This window comes from Apus apus, chromosome 1 (assembly GCF_020740795.1).
Source record: "Apus apus isolate bApuApu2 chromosome 1, bApuApu2.pri.cur, whole genome shotgun sequence".
Classification (NCBI taxonomy): Eukaryota; Metazoa; Chordata; class Aves; order Apodiformes; family Apodidae; genus Apus; species Apus apus.
Genome location: NC_067282.1, coordinates 154,365,225 through 154,383,689, shown reverse-complemented (window position 1 = coordinate 154,383,689; position 18,465 = coordinate 154,365,225). Strand labels below are relative to the sequence as shown.

Genomic DNA, 18,465 nt, shown 5'->3' with positions numbered 1-18,465 from the left:
TTACCAAGTTGACTGAGAGCCCTGGCTTGGGTCCTTTTAAGATTGGATCTGTTCTCCATTTGAGAAGCCCAGTATTTCTTGCCTGCGTAATGGTGCAACAAATACAAAAAACATAGGAAAATTAGTTGTGTTTTTTTTCCCCCCTTTTTAAGCATGCAGCATGTCTCTGTACATACCAATAACTGCATATGAGATCATTGCGTATTCTGTGCTGGAATATGATGATTTATTTTGGAGTATTTTGCTAGTATGAACTCAGTCATCTAATTGCTAGTAAATTGCAAGTCGTAAATTGAACCCTCCGATGAGTTCTGATAAGAGCTCAGTACTTAGCTAGAAATTGTATGGGGAGCTACTATGCTAGAAGCTTATTGAGAGCATTGTTCGTAGAGCTTTTCCTGTAAAAATATGCACTACAAACTCTGTCTTGGCAATAGCTTTTAATGGAACTAGAGACTAGGTACTGGCGGAGCTGACTGTCTAAATGGCTTGTGGCCCTATACAACATGACTAATGACCATGAAAAGCATACCTAAAACTTATTAGCTGAAATAAAAATATGTCCTGTCACACCTGCCAGAACTTAAAGGAATAAGCCATTGTACACCATGATGAAAAGCTGTTAATTGGCTTCCAATTCAATATCTGTAGTTTGCTGTTACCTTCAGTCAGATGCTTGGTTATACTTGAATTTCCATGACATTTGATTTGTCCAGCCGTGTATAAATTCTGGAAGAGTGGGGACAGTGTATGTGATATTTTAATTTTTTTTAGTTAACATAAGTGGTTATCTGATAAATGAGTGAATGCTGCATGATCATTGTGTTATTATGTCTTTTGTTTCTCATTTTGCATTCAAGGGGAAAAAGAGTCAACAGCATTCTGTTGTATGGTGTACGTTTGCATTTGCCACTCTTGAGTTTTCCCCTCTTCACGCATGTGGAAGTGGGAAGATTTTCTTACTCCTCCCTCTCCAACATATTTGTGTGAAATGTTGTGATCTTCAGACCTTGTGATATTCTTGTTCTTGATCATACTTTGTGCATATTGGTACTAAAATGAGGCTTATAGATAGGTCTTGAAAAGTATGATAGATCACTTAGCAGGCAATGAATTAAATGAGTTGGGCAAAATTGTTACAGGAGGTGGTAGCAGATTGTCTTTGTATCACAGGGCACCGAATGAGCGACACATTCTCTTCTCTGCTGTTGGGAGTGTGAGTGGAAGTAGGGGAGCGAGAATTGCTCCAAAGTGAAGCTATTTGTTTTGCATGAAAAGAACCGGAACTGTGCCATCCTTATTCCCCTTCCCTCCAAATCAACTGCATTGTAATGGAGAAACAGCCTTTTTTTTTGCCTTAGTCTCCCATTTACTGTGAGAGTGCATACCTAAAGAGAGCTTTGCTAATACAGAATTGTTTAGTTGACTACTGTGGTGGGGGAGTTGGCTTTGGTGATGACCCGGGAGGTCCACTCCAGTGTAATATTTTCAGTCCGCATCATGTTTACTGCTGTCTAGGAGGCAGGGTGGTGATTCTTGCCTTAGGATCCTCTTTCTCTTTTGTTCTGGTGTACTTTTCTAAAGTTGTTATCTCAATGCTTTTTCTACAATTTGGTAACTTCTTATATTCCACTTACCAGAAATGAAGTTGTTTTCTTTCTTGAGAACTGTTGTTAAAAAAAAAATGGTTTTGTTTGAATTATGGTAGTATCCTGCAATTAGAATACACACATTTGACTTGTCATATGTTAATTTTGGTTTTTTGGAGGTTTTTAGCCTTGCAGAAATACAATTTGCTCCAAGATTTAAAGGTGTAATTTGTTGAAAATCAAGGCGGAGTGCATGTTTAATAGAGCTTGTGAAGGGTCAGTTGTTCATGCCCACTGCTGAGAGTGGCAAGGGGAGAAGAAGTGGTTAACTGTATGTATAGTCTACAGTCCAATCAAAAGCCTGTTGGAGTTGGTGGAGAAAGACGGACTGACTGACTTGAGTGAATCTGGATTCGGCTCATTAGGGAAAACACATCTCTCAGCTCAACAAGAAGCAGGGTCAGGAAGCTCTTAAATGTGGACAGGAGGGATAATTAGGAATAAACTTCCTGCTTATCCACAGAACCATAGTGTTTACAAAGGTTTTGGTGGGCTGTGTTTACTTATTAAATTTTTCCTGACTAGCTTCATGTGTATGTTTCCCTTCTGACATAAGTTAGGGAGTAAGATCCTTTTGCCCAGTTGCTTAACAAAGAATTAAGCCAGGACCAATTACCAAGGTAAAAGTCAATGACTTGTCTTTGTTGTCATCTTTCTAGCTGAAACAGGGTAGCAAACTTTGCATTTTTCATTGAATGTTTGAATGTTTTAGGGCAAGGGAGCAAATGGCATCTCATCTTCATGTTCTTGTAATAGAGCTCTAGGAATACATTAGCATTATGGAATGATTATATATAATCCATCATGTATGGTTTATGTTAATTGTCTCTATTTAGCCTCCTCTTGAGGGAAGGCAGGATGGAGGAAGAAACAGTGTGGAGTCTTCTGGTTTTGTTTTTTCTCCTCTCCTCAGTGTACAGAATGAATGACTGCAGGAACTCAAGTTTAACAGAATGGTGGGGCTGATTCTAAGTAGTGGACCACCTAAAGCTTCCTCTGTCTTACTTTGAAATCTTAACTCTTGTGTTTCCAGGAATTATATGCAGAGTGTAGCATCTTTATCCTCCACTAACCTGAAGTGTTCTTCCTTCTCTGGCTCTGAATTATTTCTTCTTCACTTTCAACTGCTGAATTCAGGATATATACTCTAGGAAACAAGATGGAATACATGCCGTGGAAGCTTGCTCCATCAACCTTCCAAGTGTGGCTCCATCAACAGCCTTAAAGACTGCCTGACACTATCACCATGGTGATGCTGAAAGCTCTTGGGGCAGGATAAAGCTTTGGACCCCAGTTGTGAGAAATCTGTAATTGTAGCTTGTTCATTTCTGTGAACTGCTTATGCTTAGTAATTTTGTGACTGTGCTGTGGTCTGACTACTGTTGTAATCTGTTTTGCCTTTGGCTGGGGCAGCAGAACTTAGAGTGGAGTTAAGTGTCTGCAATGTAAAGTGACAGGGTACAGTATTGCATCTGTTAGTGGCCTGAGTTTATACCATATAACTTTAGACATTTAACTGAGGTGTATTTGAAGTTTCATCATCTTATACACATAGAGTTAACATGAAAAGAGATCTTTTGGAAGGCTTTCATTGATTCCACGGGAGCTGATGAGAGTCAAACAATTTAAGTGCTTTAGGCCAAGGTTTAGTGATACAGGAATAAAAAACAACAACAAAACTCAAAACCACAAAAAAACCCTCTTACTGGGTTCTTAACTGTTTGCTCCAACACTACGGTATGCTGCCTCCTTTCTGTTATCTGTCGGTTATGAAAAATCCCAAGAGCAGCCTGTGGTGTTGGGGTAGGTGGAAATGAGTCTTGGGAAGGGGAATGTAAGATGGGGAAGGAGCTCCTTAAAATAGTGCTGCCACTGGAGTAATCTTTTTGTTGATACGCTTAACTACAAAATAACTTCATACATTTACCAGAACTGTTTTCTTTTGTCTCACTGTAACTGTGGATGTAGTTGTAGGCTCTCCTTGTTAGACAACACTTACATTGTAGGAATGGGTCTGCTTCAACTCCTGTTTTCAGCATGAGGCAGATTCTGTGGAATCCAAAGGGTGGAGGAATGAGGAAAAGTGACATTTAGAAGATACAGGTTTTAAGAGACAAGGAGAGATGTCAAGGAAAGAAAATACTTGTGTTTTTTTTAGTGTGAAAATCTTAAAAATGCTCTGTTTTGTTGTGTTTGGTTTTTTTATACAAGTTCAACCGCTTCTTCCATAAGTTAGAGAAAAACCCTATTTCCCCCTAACATTTTATCGGTAAACATCATACGGCCTTGACTGTATTTTTTTTCCCCCCCTAGTCTTTTATAACAGAGTATTTGCAGTCCTTCTGCACCCAAATTGCTCTTAAATCTGTGTCACTTCAGGGAGATGAAGTGCTAAATTGATAGGAATAATGATAACCTTGGCTAGTGAAACTAGAAGGGGGTATAGTGCGTAGCTATATTTATTGTGTTACCTTAAAGGAATAAAAACTGTACAAAGTTTGGGGTACAGCTATTCTACAATTGGATGGTAACTTTAATTTGTTAAACTAGATCGAGGTTATATCCTAACTGATTTTAATGTTATTGCATATAATGTAACTAAGTGGTATTATCCTCAGTAATGTTGGTTTTTTTCCTAATCAATGGATTTAATTCTTGTATACGGTGCATAACCTGTGTTGTAGTAACACTTGCACGTAACTGAGAGATTTTGTGTTAATTTACTTCATTTGCCTTGAGGAGGTCCCAGGAGTCTTAGTCATAGGCTTATTGCACCAGGCATTGTAAAACAGAATAAAGACTTAATTGTATATACTACGCTGAATAGAAAAGAAATGTGTGTGTTACAGGTAATGTTAAATATGACCATGGTATTCATATTAGCAACTTGTCATAATTTGAAGAGATAATGCATTTAAGACTTTAAAGCAGGGGCTAGTACTTAGTATGAACAAATGATAAAAATTAATATAATGTGTTAGATATTTTTTTTTTCTCACTGCTGTATAGTTCTTGGTGTTTGTGGTACTGGATTAATTTCTGCAATGAAAGTGAGAGCTTGAATAGATAGAACCTGACAGTCCGGCTCAGTTTTTTCTGCTTTCCTCTTGCAATTAATAATTGACTTCTCCTTTTCACTGTCTTCAATTTTGTGACTGAAAAGTGAAGGTTTGGTGAGAGTTGTGATGCCTGGGCTGAACATCCCATCTCATGTATTTTAAGAGGTGAAAATCAGATCAGAAGTTGTCCTTGAAATGGTTGCTCAGCTTTTGTTGTATTGCCAAAGCAGACACAATGTTTGACTGTTCAGAGATGTTGGAGATATGGACACAGGTGAACTTACAATAAGAGACATATAAAGAGTTCCCAGACCTTTTGGAGGACTAGTGAATTGAGTTAGGATGTGCAATCAGTTGATCTGCAGCTTGGACAAAACAAATGAGGAGCTGAACGTTCAATATTATTTTAATTTTGAGGCAGGAAGGGTTGTTTGACTATTGTGTAAAGATGAAGAGCCTTTTAAATATGAACTTCTGATTTCAAGTGCACTTCAGTAGCCATGCCACTTGAGCAGTTCCTGCTGTGTCCGTTTGCTGGTACAGATGTTTGTGTAGCGATACAGTGAATGGATCTGTCAGTTCAGAAATGCCTTTTCTCCCCCGACTGTATCAGTTCCCTGATCTGCCTTGCTGCATTAATGCCTGTGTTAGCACCATGCAGGAGGCTGGACCTTTTAAGATAGTACATAGAGGACTGACCCTATATGTGAAACCAAAATTGTTGTTTTAGTCTTTTATATAAAATGGAATTTGACTGATCTGTATAGGTTCCTATTAAAATAGTGGTATCTGTTTAAAAAATGAGACTGGATAACTTTTAGCACTCGGTGGATTTTTAAAAGCTACTTAAGTGCATCTGTGCTGTTGACTGAAATCCAATGATGTAATAATAAAATCAGATAAAATTCTGCTGAACTTCTATCATTAGTTGTATTTCTAGAAATTTTGTAGCACCACAATTTTAATACCAGCTTACAACAAAATGTTCTTGTCAAACTAATGTTTAAGAATATTAATTTAACAAGTACACTTCATTTGAAATGCAGAGCTAAACTGGAGATGTATTTTAGTTCTATTCGTGTAGTGAATAAGTAGGACTTGCAGACATAAAAAATAAGTTTGGGTATTTTTAACTTGGTGTTTTTGAAAAAAAAAAATAAAATTCAGCAGTGGGGTAAGAAAATAGCAGTCAAATAATAGCCACAGGAAAAACTCTGATTTTTTGGTTGTTATTGCTTTTGGTTTATATGATGCCTTTTATTATGGTAGTTGAGTACTCTGAATATCTCTGTTTGCATCTCCCCTGTGAGATAGGAAGATGCTGTGACTCAGGCTTAGTAAAATTTACTGTGGCTACTTAGGGAAATATATGAAATAATAAGTAAATGTAGATTTTATCTATCACAGTAATCATCAGAGCATTCCCCTTTCAACTGACAAAGCTCATTGTGTTCCTGCTGCAGTGCTCATCTGTTCTTCACCCATTCTGTGAGAAACATTTCCTTAATATTTTGGATTTAAGCTCATACATACTGTCTTTCTAAAAAAGCTGTACAGAGATTTTGATAAAGAAGGCAGAATGTCTCTGTGGGATGATGGAAACTAGTTCTAATCCACTTGGCCAAGCTTCAATTCATTTAAGGAATCTTACAATGAATTTTTTCTTTGGGCAGGACAAAATCCAAGTTTTCTTTTGCCAAGTTCAGTGTTAGCACTGATTTGTAAGACATGTTGCTTATATATTTTATTATTAGACTTTAACATGTGTAACAACTACATATGGGTGGTTTTAAGATGCGATTTAAAAAAAATTTATTTATTTATTTATTTTACATTGAAAAATTCAGTTTTCAGTGAACTGACTTCAGTTTTTGTATACTTTGCAAGGTGGTTTATCTGCTTCAGTGCATCACCATCAAACGGTTCTGGCACTCTCCGTGAAAATTAACTGTATACTGTTTAAACTGTGGTGTAGCAAGACTTCTTTTAGATTGCTTTGTCTTGGTGAGAGCCAGATCTGACTGCAGGTTTCTGCAAAAGTGCGTGGTCACACTGAGAGTATCAGAGTTTCCCATGTCTTAGGTCATTCTGTTTGTAGTATGCAAAAGTAAAAGTAACTTTTAATGGAGCAAGATCTGAAACAGCAAGGTAACCACAAGTGTTGGAAAGCAGCTATTGCTTGGACAAACTGGTGACCTTTTGAAGTGCTAGCTGTCTTGGTTTACGTCCATATCACACCTAAGGCTGAAAAACAAAACTGATTTTCTCTCTTCTTTTTAAAAAGCCATGAAGTGTAGAAGATACAAGTTGGATCTGTTACTTTGTTAGTTGCCGCCTTAGGTTTGATTCAGAAGTGCATCTAGTTGGGGCATAGCTGACTTGCCTTCTCTTAAAAGCAGCAGACAGGGTAATATTCCTCCAAAACTGAAACAAGATTAGTCTATTCCCAGCCATTGCTCAGGTGTGCAAGTAATAACTCTTTACCTGCAGAAATGAGGATTAGCAACTTCACCTTGGGAATGGAAATGATACTTAGTACATGGAAAATTTTTTTTTTTTTTTTCAGGCTTAATTCAGGTCCTGGGAATTGTTTACTTATGAATTATGCCACTGAGTTACTCAAGGTCTGTCATGGTGGGTTTTTTGTGGGTGTGTTCTGATACTTGAAGAAGATACAGTCAGGAAGGACAAATATGGTAACTTTTGCATTTTGTATAGATTGTGACTGGAAATGGCTGTGGAGATGTATGTATATCTGTTACTTGCACAGCAAAATAGCAAATAAGTATTTTAATCACAAGTCTGGACACTATAAAAAAACCCTGTTTGCTTATTAACATTTTTTGACTATGGAAAATGCTCTCTTACTGTTCGTCACCTGCCTGCAACTACATTCTCTTTCCTGATAAGTGTGCTAGGAAGGGAGAGGTCTTTGACAGATCACTGAAAATATATCGTGTTTGACTGCTGCCTGAGTCTTCTCTGCACAGATGGGTCACAGTAGTCAACCCAAATTTAAAGAAAATTAAATGAAGCAGAAGGGCCTCACTTACATTCTATAGAATTAAGTGCTACTGGTTTTGTTTGCTCTTTTATAGGCTTATTGTGAAGAATTAAGCATGTCCCCACAATATTTTGTTTTTTAGCTCGCTTGATTTGAGCTGTCTCTGTCTGTAGTGCTGCACTACTATGCTGGCATTGGATCTGGACAGCTGTCCTGTATTTTTCCAATCTTTAATAATTGGGACAAAAGAATTTTAAATTTTATAAGGATTTTAAAAACCTAGCACAATATGTTACAGAAGATTGTTTCATGCAGTAATCTTGGTGTGGGAGTACCAATGAACCCTCTTAATCAGCAATAGTTTGGGGCAGTCTCATACATGCAGGAACTGTTTAAAGATGCTTACATGCTGTTGACTGCCATTTGATAATTTTGCTCACAGTAAGATCACAATGCGATATCTGTATTTTGAGGAACTCCTGTGTTAACAAAGTTCTGCACGGCTGTTTTGCATGATTAAACAAGGAAGAAAATAGGCATTGTAGGTGTGCTTAAAAGTAAGTTCACATGGAGAAGCTGGATTGAAAGACTGCCTGAAGTAACTTCAGATGTTTCACAAATCAGTCTGAGATATGGGTAAGAGAACCTACTGCTTCACTCTATTCATGACTTATATGCAGTGGTTTTGTAAGTGAGCCTGTTTCTTTATCAGCCACATGAGCCTGTAATATGCTTCCTTATTTCCTACCAAGTTGAAGGCAAATTTTGGTTAGTGGGTTATGGGGGAAGAACCAAACGGGTTGGAGCAGGGTGAAACTGCTTAGCCTGGTGAATGTAGTCTGTCTTCTCTAGGTGGATATGCTCTACAGCTACTGTCTGTAAATAGTTGAGAAGAATGAAGCTTTATTGAGAGAGCTGGATGCACGTGTAGTGAAAATGTAGATAATGACACTGGAATAGTGAAAGCTGTACCAGAATCTTATCCCTTTGAATAAATGGGGAAATCTTTGGAAGTTTTCGTTGCATGAGTTGAAAATACTGTAAATGTAAGTTGTGGCTGTTAATGGAGGACCTTTTTGGAGGTGGGACTTTGCCCGTCTGCTGGGGATGGTATTATGAATGTGTACCACCATTATGGAGTTTTACATGATTGTTTAGACTAGTTGGCAGCTGGTGTATCATTCTCTTGAGTTCCTGCATGTGGAGGAGTATGTACCAGCTGAAAATGTTTTCTTGAAAGGCTTCCAGTAAAACTTTAAATATTTTTTTTTCCTGTGGATCTAGGTGGACTTTGAAGGCTGCATCTTACTTTATTAATCAGACTTGCCCATTACATTTTTCGTGGTGGTTCTGCTGAGAACATAGCACTTAGATCTAGGCACTTTAGAGTGCTGTTGTTATTAAGAAAGATTATTACTATAATCATTGTGATAGTCCTGTATTTGTAGCACATTAATGACAGGAAAGATGGTATATGTCTGAAGTTACCAATGATATAATGGATTGAAGTACCTTGTGTCTTCACTTATTCATGTTAGGAACTAAATGCTTTTTTTTTTTTTTTTTTTTTTTTTTTTTTTTTTTTGTGGCGGTTCTACTGGTTTTGTTACTCAAGTTAAGCTCCTTGTGAGATATTCAAAGCACTTCAAAAGAAGTGTGGCCAGCAAGTTGAGGGAGGTAATTCTTGCCCTCTGCTTTCATGAGACCCCACCTGGAGTACTGTGTCCAGTTCTGGAGCCCTCAACACAAGAGGGACATGGACCTGTTGGAATGAGTCCAGGGGCCATGAAGATGATGAGAGGGCTGGAGCACCTCCCCTGTGAAGACAGGCTGAGAGAGTTGGAGTTGTTCAGCCTGGAGAGGACAAGGCTCTGGGGAGACCTCATAGTGGCCTTCCAGTACCTGAAGAGGCTACAGGAAAGCTGGGGAGGGACTGTTTACAAGGGCTTGTAATGATAGGACAAGGGGCAATGATCTTAAACTAGAGCAGGGTAGATGTAGATTGGATATTAGGAAGAAGTTCTTTCTTATAAGGGTGGTGAAGCACTGGAATAGATTTCCCAGAGAGAGGGTGGAGGCCCTAACCCTGAAGACATTCAACGTCAGGCTTGACAAGGCTCTGAGCAACTTGATGTAGTTAAGAAAGTTCCCATGCACTGCAGTGGGGCTGGACTAGATGACCTTCGAAGGTCCCTTCCAACCCCACACATTCTGTGATTCTGTGAGTTAGTGTATATGTCTTCTAGACTAAATAAAGCATGACATTATGGAGGAGTTTGTGCCTTAGGCTGACCTTTACCGGATCTCTGCTCCTGGAGGTATTGTATGGCATCTTGTGTTGTTTCTGTTCCATTATGTAATTAATTTTTATTTTTTTTTTTAAATAGTGAGGAAGTCTTGAGAATGTTTCCAAGCATTGTTAATGTATGCTGGTCGTTTTGAAGCCTTTGTTAGTATTAGTAAAGAACAGTGAATATCATCAGTGATAGAAGTTTTTGTATGATGCAATACAAAAGAGGCATCTTGAGTCCTTGTTCAGACTATGCAAAGTAAGCTTTATTGAAGTCATGTTTAAAAATTAGTCTGAGACTCTGTAGTGAGACTGGGCCTATGATGGGGATGGAAATGTTGCTTTTATGAGGAGAGGATATACAGAGCATGTGACTACCCGGGTGTACATGCAGTCTCCACAATAAGCTTGTTGTTGATTGCAGAGCCCCAAACTGCACATCTAGAGAAGCTGCTTCCTAACATCTGCCAGTTACAGTAGATGTTCTCTTTCCTTTAGTTTGATAACTTTATTCTGTGTATGTTTTCTTTCCTGCTTTTGTTTTTTATCCTTATTTTTTCACCTTAACAGCAAGTCATACAAAAATGGTGAAAGGAGCTTGTGTTAGGTATCCCAGTTTTGAGGGCAGGAGCTTGAAACTGATGAAACATCAAAGGGAGTAACTCAAAAAAAGAAGGGTTTTATGCATAAGAAGTCCAAACTGGACAGATTGGCTTGGTGTGGCATTCACAGAAATGTTGTTCGTGAGAGATACATAGTCTTTCAAATGCTAAAAAAAAATAATTGAAGTTCAGCAGAACAGCAGACCTTTTATAGCATGACACTTCAAATATTAGAGTAGAAGATTAAAACAGCAGTAAAGTTGACTTGCTAGATCAGGAAAGACAGAATTGGAAGTGTCAACAATTTGGAAGTTCCGTTCTGATGCTAGGAAATGTTTTATTAATATTATTGTGGACATCAAACTGCATGAACCATGTTTGTGATGCAAAGATGCCTTTGAGTTAGCAGAGAGGGATTGCGGTGACATGCACAGTAGTGGGCTTTCTTTTGTGTGTGTTCCACAGCCTGCATGTGCAAATAAGTAGCAGAAACCCAAATATAACCAGGGTGCCTTTCTGAAAGGCCCTGATTATGGAGTTTGAGCCTTCTGTATATAAGATACAACTTAATGAAAGAAAATCTTGAGAGGCAGATGGGAAAATACCATGATGAAAAACATTGCCTCCGTCTCCTCATTTGTATGCCTGTTTTCTTGGGACTCTCGTGATCTTCTATTTGAACAAAACTTTTTAAGTGCAAAACTAGACTTTAATTCTGAGTGGATTCAGCTGAATGTGGCAAGAACAAAACATGGCTAAGTGAGAAAACATGCAGGCAAGTCTTCCAGGAAGTCTCCAATCTGAGGAGTCAAAGTTCTGTTTCCTGGAAAAGTGAGCATTGTCTTGACATTGGTTTTAAAAATGGCTTTTAAAGCTCCACGTGGCTTTATCTAGTTTTTCAGGAAGACAAATCACTTTTATTTCTTTAAATTAAAATTTAAAAGGACAGTGTATATGCATATGCTTCTTCATTACGATACTTTTCTTATTACATGTAGTGATGTGTCAGGGTTTTACAGAGAGACTAACAGTTTTGCAGCTGTGGTCCAGTCCTTGAGGATGAGTCACGATTCTGAACACAAAATAACAGATTGAAGTATAAAGAAGCACCTTCCTGAAGTGCATTTACTTAGGAGTTGTTTATATAAATGTAGGTGATCACACATGGTATTCCAAATATATATTCTGATTGACAGAAGTTTTCCGTTAAGTTTTGTTCAAGGTAATGTACAAATCCTAAGGGATGAAGCTGTAGACCCTTTTGCTCAAATAGAGCAGTCTTGTTCTGATTTTCCATCTTTTAAAACAAAGCAGACACATGGGGAAAAAAAATACCATGTCTTGCTGTGTTGGTTTTTGTGTAAAAGTGTCACTGGAGTAGTCAGGAAGAAAGCATAGAGCAGATGTCTTTGAGCATGCTGGTGCCAGTTTTTTCACAGGTTCTCATAGATCTTTTTAACTGGAATATCTTGGTTCACGCTTCCGTCAATTGTATGTTGAGTGTTTTCTAAAAGAGATCATTCCCAGAGCGAAATGTGGGCCTTGGATATAATTTCTACAGTAGATCCAAGTGTGGTTTGAGAGTGCTTCTGGGTTCTTGTTGCATCTTTAAACATTGTAGCAAAATACCTAATTACTCCTGGAATTAGCCATAGCAAATAGTGGGAGGCTGAGGATTTTTCTCCTTTGCTTTGCAAAATATTTTTGGAAATCTGTTTCTTCAGGGACGGGTAAACAGACCCAGTTAGTGTAAATGGCTGCAGGGAAGTAGTAATGCTGAAAACGTGCTCCAACTGGTAGTAGGCTACTGGCTTGTATTTTCTTGAAAGCGAGTGATTCCTGTTACTTACACTACCTAGAAGGTTGGAAAGTTGCAAGGAGAGGGGATACACACTGAAGTACCAGAAAGCAGAAGACAAATACTCAACTGCCATTAAAACAGTGAAAGTGAGCAGTGGTATTGGTGTGACTGGGAGATGTGGATGCTATAGCATTTTATTCTTTTTTTTCTTTTTTTCTCTCCATTTAGGAGGGCTTTTGAGCTGCCGCTCTGCTGCTGAGCAGCATGCAGTCCTTTCGGGAGCAAAGTAGTTACCACGGAAACCAGCAGAGCTACCCGCAGGAAGTGCACGGTTCATCCCGACTAGAAGAGTTCAGCCCCCGCCAGCAGGCCCAGATGTTCCAGAGCTTTGGAGGAGGTGCTGGCAGTGGACGTCGTGGAACAACAGGAGCCTCTACAGCAATGCCTGGTGAGAGCTCTGGCCATCAGAGCTACCAAGGTTTCAGAAAAGAAGCAGGAGAGTTTTACTATATGGCTGCCAACAAAGATCCAGTGGCATCAGGAGGGCAGCAGCCACCTCAGCGCAGGCCTTCTGGACCAGTACAGAGCTATGGGCCCCCTCAAGGGAGTAGCTTTGGCAGTCAGTATGGGAGTGAGGGACATGTGGGCCAGTTTCAAACACAGCACTCAACCCTAGGGGGTGTATCCCACTATCAACAGGATTATGCTGGTCCTTTTTCTCCAGGGAGTGCCCAGTATCAGCAGCAGGCTTCTAGCCAGCAGCAGCAGGTGCAGCAGCTGAGACAGCAGATCTATCAATCTCATCAGCCTTTACCCCAGGCTTCCAGCCAGTCTGCTTCTAGCAGCTCACATTTGCAGCCAATGCAGCGTCCATCCACCCTGCCTTCCTCTGCTTCTGGGTACCAGTTACGAGTGGGTCAGTTCAGCCAACACTATCAGCCACCTTCGTCATCCTCCTCCTCCTCTTTCCCCTCCCCACAGCGTTTTGGCCAGTCAGGACAGAATTACGATGGAAGCTACAGTGTGAATTCTGGGTCACAGTATGAAGGCCATGCTGTGGGTTCCAATGCACAAGCATATGGGACCCAGTCAAACTACAGCTTTCAGACTCAACCAATGAAAAGCTTTGAACAGTCTAAGCTACCCCAAAGTGGGCAGCAGGGGCAGCAGCAACAGCATCCGCCTCAGCATGTAATGCAGTATTCAAATGCTGCCACCAAGCTCTCTCTTCAAAGCCAAGTGGGACAGTACAGCCAGACTGAAGTTCCTGTAAGGTCACCAATGCAGTTCCACCAAAACTTCAGTCCAATCTCTAATCCCTCTCCTGCTGCATCTGTGGTACAATCTCCAAGCTGCAGCTCTACCCCTTCTCCACTCATGCCAGGTGGAGAAAATCTCCAGTGTGGGCAAGGCAACATGTCCATGGGTTCTAGAAACAGAATCCTGCAGATGATGCCTCAGCTTAGTCCTACACCATCTATGATGTCAAGCCCCAATGCTCATGCAGGAGGATTCAAGGGGTTTGGGCTGGAAGGACTGCAGGAAAAAAGGCTCACAGATCCAGGGCTGAGCAGCCTGAGTGCTCTAAGTTCTCAAGTAGCAAATCTGCCCAACACAGTCCAGCATATGTTGCTCTCGGATGCCTTGGCACCTCAGAAGAAAAGTTCTAAAAGGTCATCCTCTTCAAAGAAAGCCGACAGCTGTACCAACTCAGAAGGCTCCTCCCAGGCAGAGGAGCAACTCAAGTCTCCCCTTGCAGAATCCCTTGATGGTGGCTGTTCCAGTAGTTCAGAGGATCATGGGGAAAGGGTGAGACAGCTCAGCGGCCAGAGTACCAGTTCAGACACCACTTACAAAGGGGGTAACTTAGAGAGATCCAACTCGTCACCAGCACAAGGCTCTCAGAATGAGCCATCAAAACTGAGCAACAGCCCTGCAGCTAGAGAAGATGTAGCCTCCCCTGATGGGAAGGAAGCTGTGGTGGCTGTGGAAAATGCGCCAAAAGTGAATGAAAAGGCAGTTGGGGTGATTGTCTCCCGGGAAGCCATGACAGGAAGAGTAGAAAAGTCAGGTGGGCAAGATAAACCTGCCCAAGATGATGCTTCCACAACTAGTCAGGCACCAGCTAGTGCTAGTGGAGCAAAAGAAGCTGGGCATGCAGGGACACAGCCAGAAAATCAAGGAGGAAGTAAAGGGAGCAAAAGTGGAGATAACACTAATCATAATGGAGAGGGGAACAGCCAACCTGGTCATGCAGTTGTTGGGCCAAATTTTCCTGCAAGAACAGAATCTTCCAAATCTCCTGGCAGTTTAAGATACAGCTACAAGGATAATATAGCAGCTGGTATACAGAGAAATATTGGTGGCTTTCCACAGTATCCTTCTGGTCAAGAAAAAGGGGATTTTCCAGGGCACAGTGAGCGCAAAGGCCGGAATGAGAAGTTTCCTAGCCTCCTACAGGAGGTCTTACAGGGGTACCATCATCATCCAGACAGAAGGTATTCTAGGAATGCACAGGAACATTCTGGGATGGCTGGGAGTTTGGAGGGAGCTATGAGGCCCAATATCTTAATTAGCCAAACCAATGAATTGACCAATAGAGGTCTCTTGAATAAAAGCATGGGATCTCTCCTGGAAGGCCCTCACTGGGGTCCCTGGGATAGAAAGTCTAGCAGTGCAGCTGCTGACATGAAGCAGATAAATCTAGCTGATTACCCTCTTGCTAGAAAGTTTGATGTGGAGTCTCAGTCTTCTGCTCATGAAGGGGGAGCACTCTCAGAGAGGAGATCAGTGATCTGTGACATATCTCCATTAAGGCAACTTGTCAGAGATCCTGGCCCTCACCCAATGGGGCACATGGGTCCTGAGGCCAGAAGTGGAAGGAGTGAACGTCTTGCCCCTGGCTTGAGCCAGTCAGTAATACTCCCTGGTGGTTTAGTATCCATGGAAACAAAGATGAAAGCTCACAGTGGGCAAATAAAAGAAGAAGATTTTGAACCGTCAAAGAGCTCAGCTAGTCTGAATAACAAAAAAACAGGAGACCACTGTCATCCTGCTGGCATCAAGCATGAATCTTTCCGAGGCAATGCTAGCCCTGGAGCTGCAGTCTCCGATGCTGCTTCAGACTACATTCCCCAGCAGGACAGCAGATCGACACAGATGAGACGAGCATCTGGCAGAGCTGGAAGCAGCAGGGGTAAATCACCTTCTCAATTTCAGGATCTCGCCGATAAGCTGAAAATGTCACCAGGCAGAAGCAGAGGCCCAGGGACAGATCTGCATCACATGAACCCCCACATGACGCTATCTGAAAGAGTTAACAGGGGTTCCTTGCATTCTGCTTATCCGCAGAATTCAGAAGGCCCATCTTTGGCTTCAGCCTACCACACAAATGCTAGGCCTCATGCTTTTGGGGACCCTAACCAGAGTTTAAATTCCCAGTATCATTACAAGAGGCAGATATACCAGCAAGACGAATACAAAGATTGGGCAAGCAGCACTGCTCAGGGTGTGATTGCTGCAGCTCAGCACAGGCAGGAAGGAGCAAGGAAGAGCCCAAGACAACAGCAGTTTCTGGAAAGAGTAAGGAGTCCCTTAAAAAATGACAAGGATGGAATGATGTACCTTCAAGGTAGCTCTTACCATGATACTGGAAGCCAGGAAGCTGGCCGCTGTGTTATGGGGAGTGACGGTACTCAGAGCAAATGCACCGAACTGAAACATGGCAATCAGAAGTTGCAGCATCACGAATCTGGTTGGGACCTTTCTCGGCAAACCTCTCCTGCCAAAAGCAGTGGCCCCCTTGGAGCAGCCAACCAAAAAAGATTTTGCCCTCAAGAAAGTGATGGGCATCGACGAGAGGATTCTACAGATTTGCCCAAGCCTAGTAATGCCATGCTCAGGCTCCCTGGCCAGGAAGACCAATCTCCTCAAAATCCATTAATTATGAGGAGGAGAGTCCGTTCTTTCATCTCTCCTATCCCCACCAAAAGACAGCCACAGGATCTGAAGAACAGTGGCAGCGAAGATAAGGGGCGACTGATGACTTCAGCAAAAGAAGGAGCTGATAAAACCTACAACTCCTATGCCCATTCATCTCAAAGCCAAGATGTTGGCAAGTCAGTTTCAAAGGGAGATTCCTTCAAGGACCTGCCAAGTCCTGAAAATAGGAATTGCCCTGCAGTTTCCCTCACAAGCCCGGCTAAGACCAAAATACTGCCCCCAAGAAAGGGGCGAGGATTAAAACTGGAAGCTATTGTTCAAAAAATTACATCTCCTAATATTAGGAGAAGTGTTTCTACCAACAGCGCTGAAACTGGTGCAGATACTGTCACTCTCGATGACATCCTGTCCCTTAAGAGTGGACCTGAAGGAGGAAATGTGACTGCACATGGGCCAGAGGTAGAGAAGAGAAAAGGAGAGATGTCAGACCAAGTGGGGCCAGCAAGCCAGGATACGACTGGTGAGATAACTCTTCCAAGATCTTCAGAAGAGTGGCAAAGCAGCGAGGATGATAAAACGAAGAAAGAGGTCCCTGAAACTGCCAGTGTTGGTAAAGAAGGAGCAGTATCCAGTGCAGCACCACCACCTTCTCAGAAGTCAGGTGGTCAGGGAAGGTCTGATGGATCTGTAAGTGGAGCTGGAACTCTGACCTTTTCTGACTCAAAAACAATTTCCCCTTCCAGTGTGTTTACTTCTGAACCAAATCCGAAAACTGAGGAAAAAGATGGAGATGTGACAAACATTTCACCCAAGCCAGATGGTTTCCCTCCAAAGGGATATTTTCCCTCTGGAAAGAAAAAGGGGAGGCCAATTGGGAGTGTGAACAAGCAGAAGAAGCAACAGCAACAACAGCAGCAGCAACTGCCACCGCCCCCACCACCTCCACCAGTACCTTCCCAGTCTTCAGAAGGGGTAGGTGGTGGTGAGCCAAAACCGAAGAGGCAAAGGAGGGAGAGGCGAAAACCTGCAGCACAGCCACGGAAGCGGAAGCCTAGACGGGCTGCTCCGATTGTGGAGCCTCAAGAACCAGAGATCAAGCTTAAATATGCTACTCAGTCTGTAGATAAAACTGACTCCAAGAATAAGTCCTTTTTCCCTTATATTCATGTGGTAAACAAGTGTGAACTAGGCGCTGTGTGCACAATCATTAATGCAGAGGAAGAGGAGCAGAACAAACTGGTGAGGGGTCGGAAAGGACAGAGGTCTTCAACACCCCCTCCTAGTAATGTAGAGAGCAAAGTGCTGCCCACCTCAACTTTCATGCTGCAGGGCCCTGTAGTAACAGAGTCTTCTGTCTTAGGGCACCTGGTTTGCTGTCTGTGTGGCAAATGGGCCAGCTATCGTAACATGGGTGACCTCTTTGGTCCGTTCTACCCCCAGGATTATGCAGCCACCTTGCCCAAGAACCCACCTCCAAAGAGGGCCACAGAAATGCAGAGCAAAGTCAAGGTACGGCACAAAAGTGCTTCTAATGGTTCCAAGACAGATACAGAAGAGGAGGAGGAACAGCAACAACAGAAGGAACAAAGAAGCCTAGCTGCTCATCCCCGCTTTAAGAGGCGGCACCGCTCTGAGGACTGTAGTGGGGCCTCTCGGTCACTTTCAAGGGGAGCTTCTTGTAAAAAAGCAACCACTGACAGTGGCAGTGGTGGTGAAAAGACTCCTTTGGACTCAAAACCCTCTATGCCCACTTCAGAAGGTGGCACTGAGCTGGAGTTACAAATTCCTGAACTACCTCTTGACAGCAATGAATTTTGGGTCCATGAGGGTTGTATTCTCTGGGCGAATGGGATCTACCTGGTCTGTGGCAGGCTCTATGGGCTGCAGGAAGCTGTGGAGATTGCAAAAGAGATGGTAAGTACCTAACCTTAATATACCAAATAATTTGTTTCCATTCACTATATATATACACACACACACACCATTTGGAATACTTTTTTTCCTTGTTCTTCTCTCATGTCTCAAGCAATCATCTTTTGTCTTAGGTAAATCTGTAGTGATGTCCTTTTGATGGCCTTGTTTAAATCACTGCCACACCTGATCAGACAGATTTTTCAG

At 41.7% G+C, this 18,465-nt stretch overlaps 1 protein-coding gene across 11 annotated transcripts in view; it reads left to right on the top strand.

The window, feature by feature from the left end:
* Positions 1-18,465, top strand: part of TCF20 (transcription factor 20) — a 168,598-nt gene that overhangs the window by 71,515 nt on the left and 78,618 nt on the right. For all 11 annotated transcript variants that reach the window (XR_007891313.1, XM_051636905.1, XM_051636889.1 and 8 more), the window contains one exon: positions 12,634-18,261. Coding sequence is in view for 10 of the 11 variants with exons in the window: in XM_051636905.1 (XP_051492865.1) it covers positions 12,670-18,261 (5,592 nt within the window). In the remaining variant the exon portion in view is untranslated. The remainder of the gene's footprint in view (positions 1-12,633; positions 18,262-18,465) is intronic.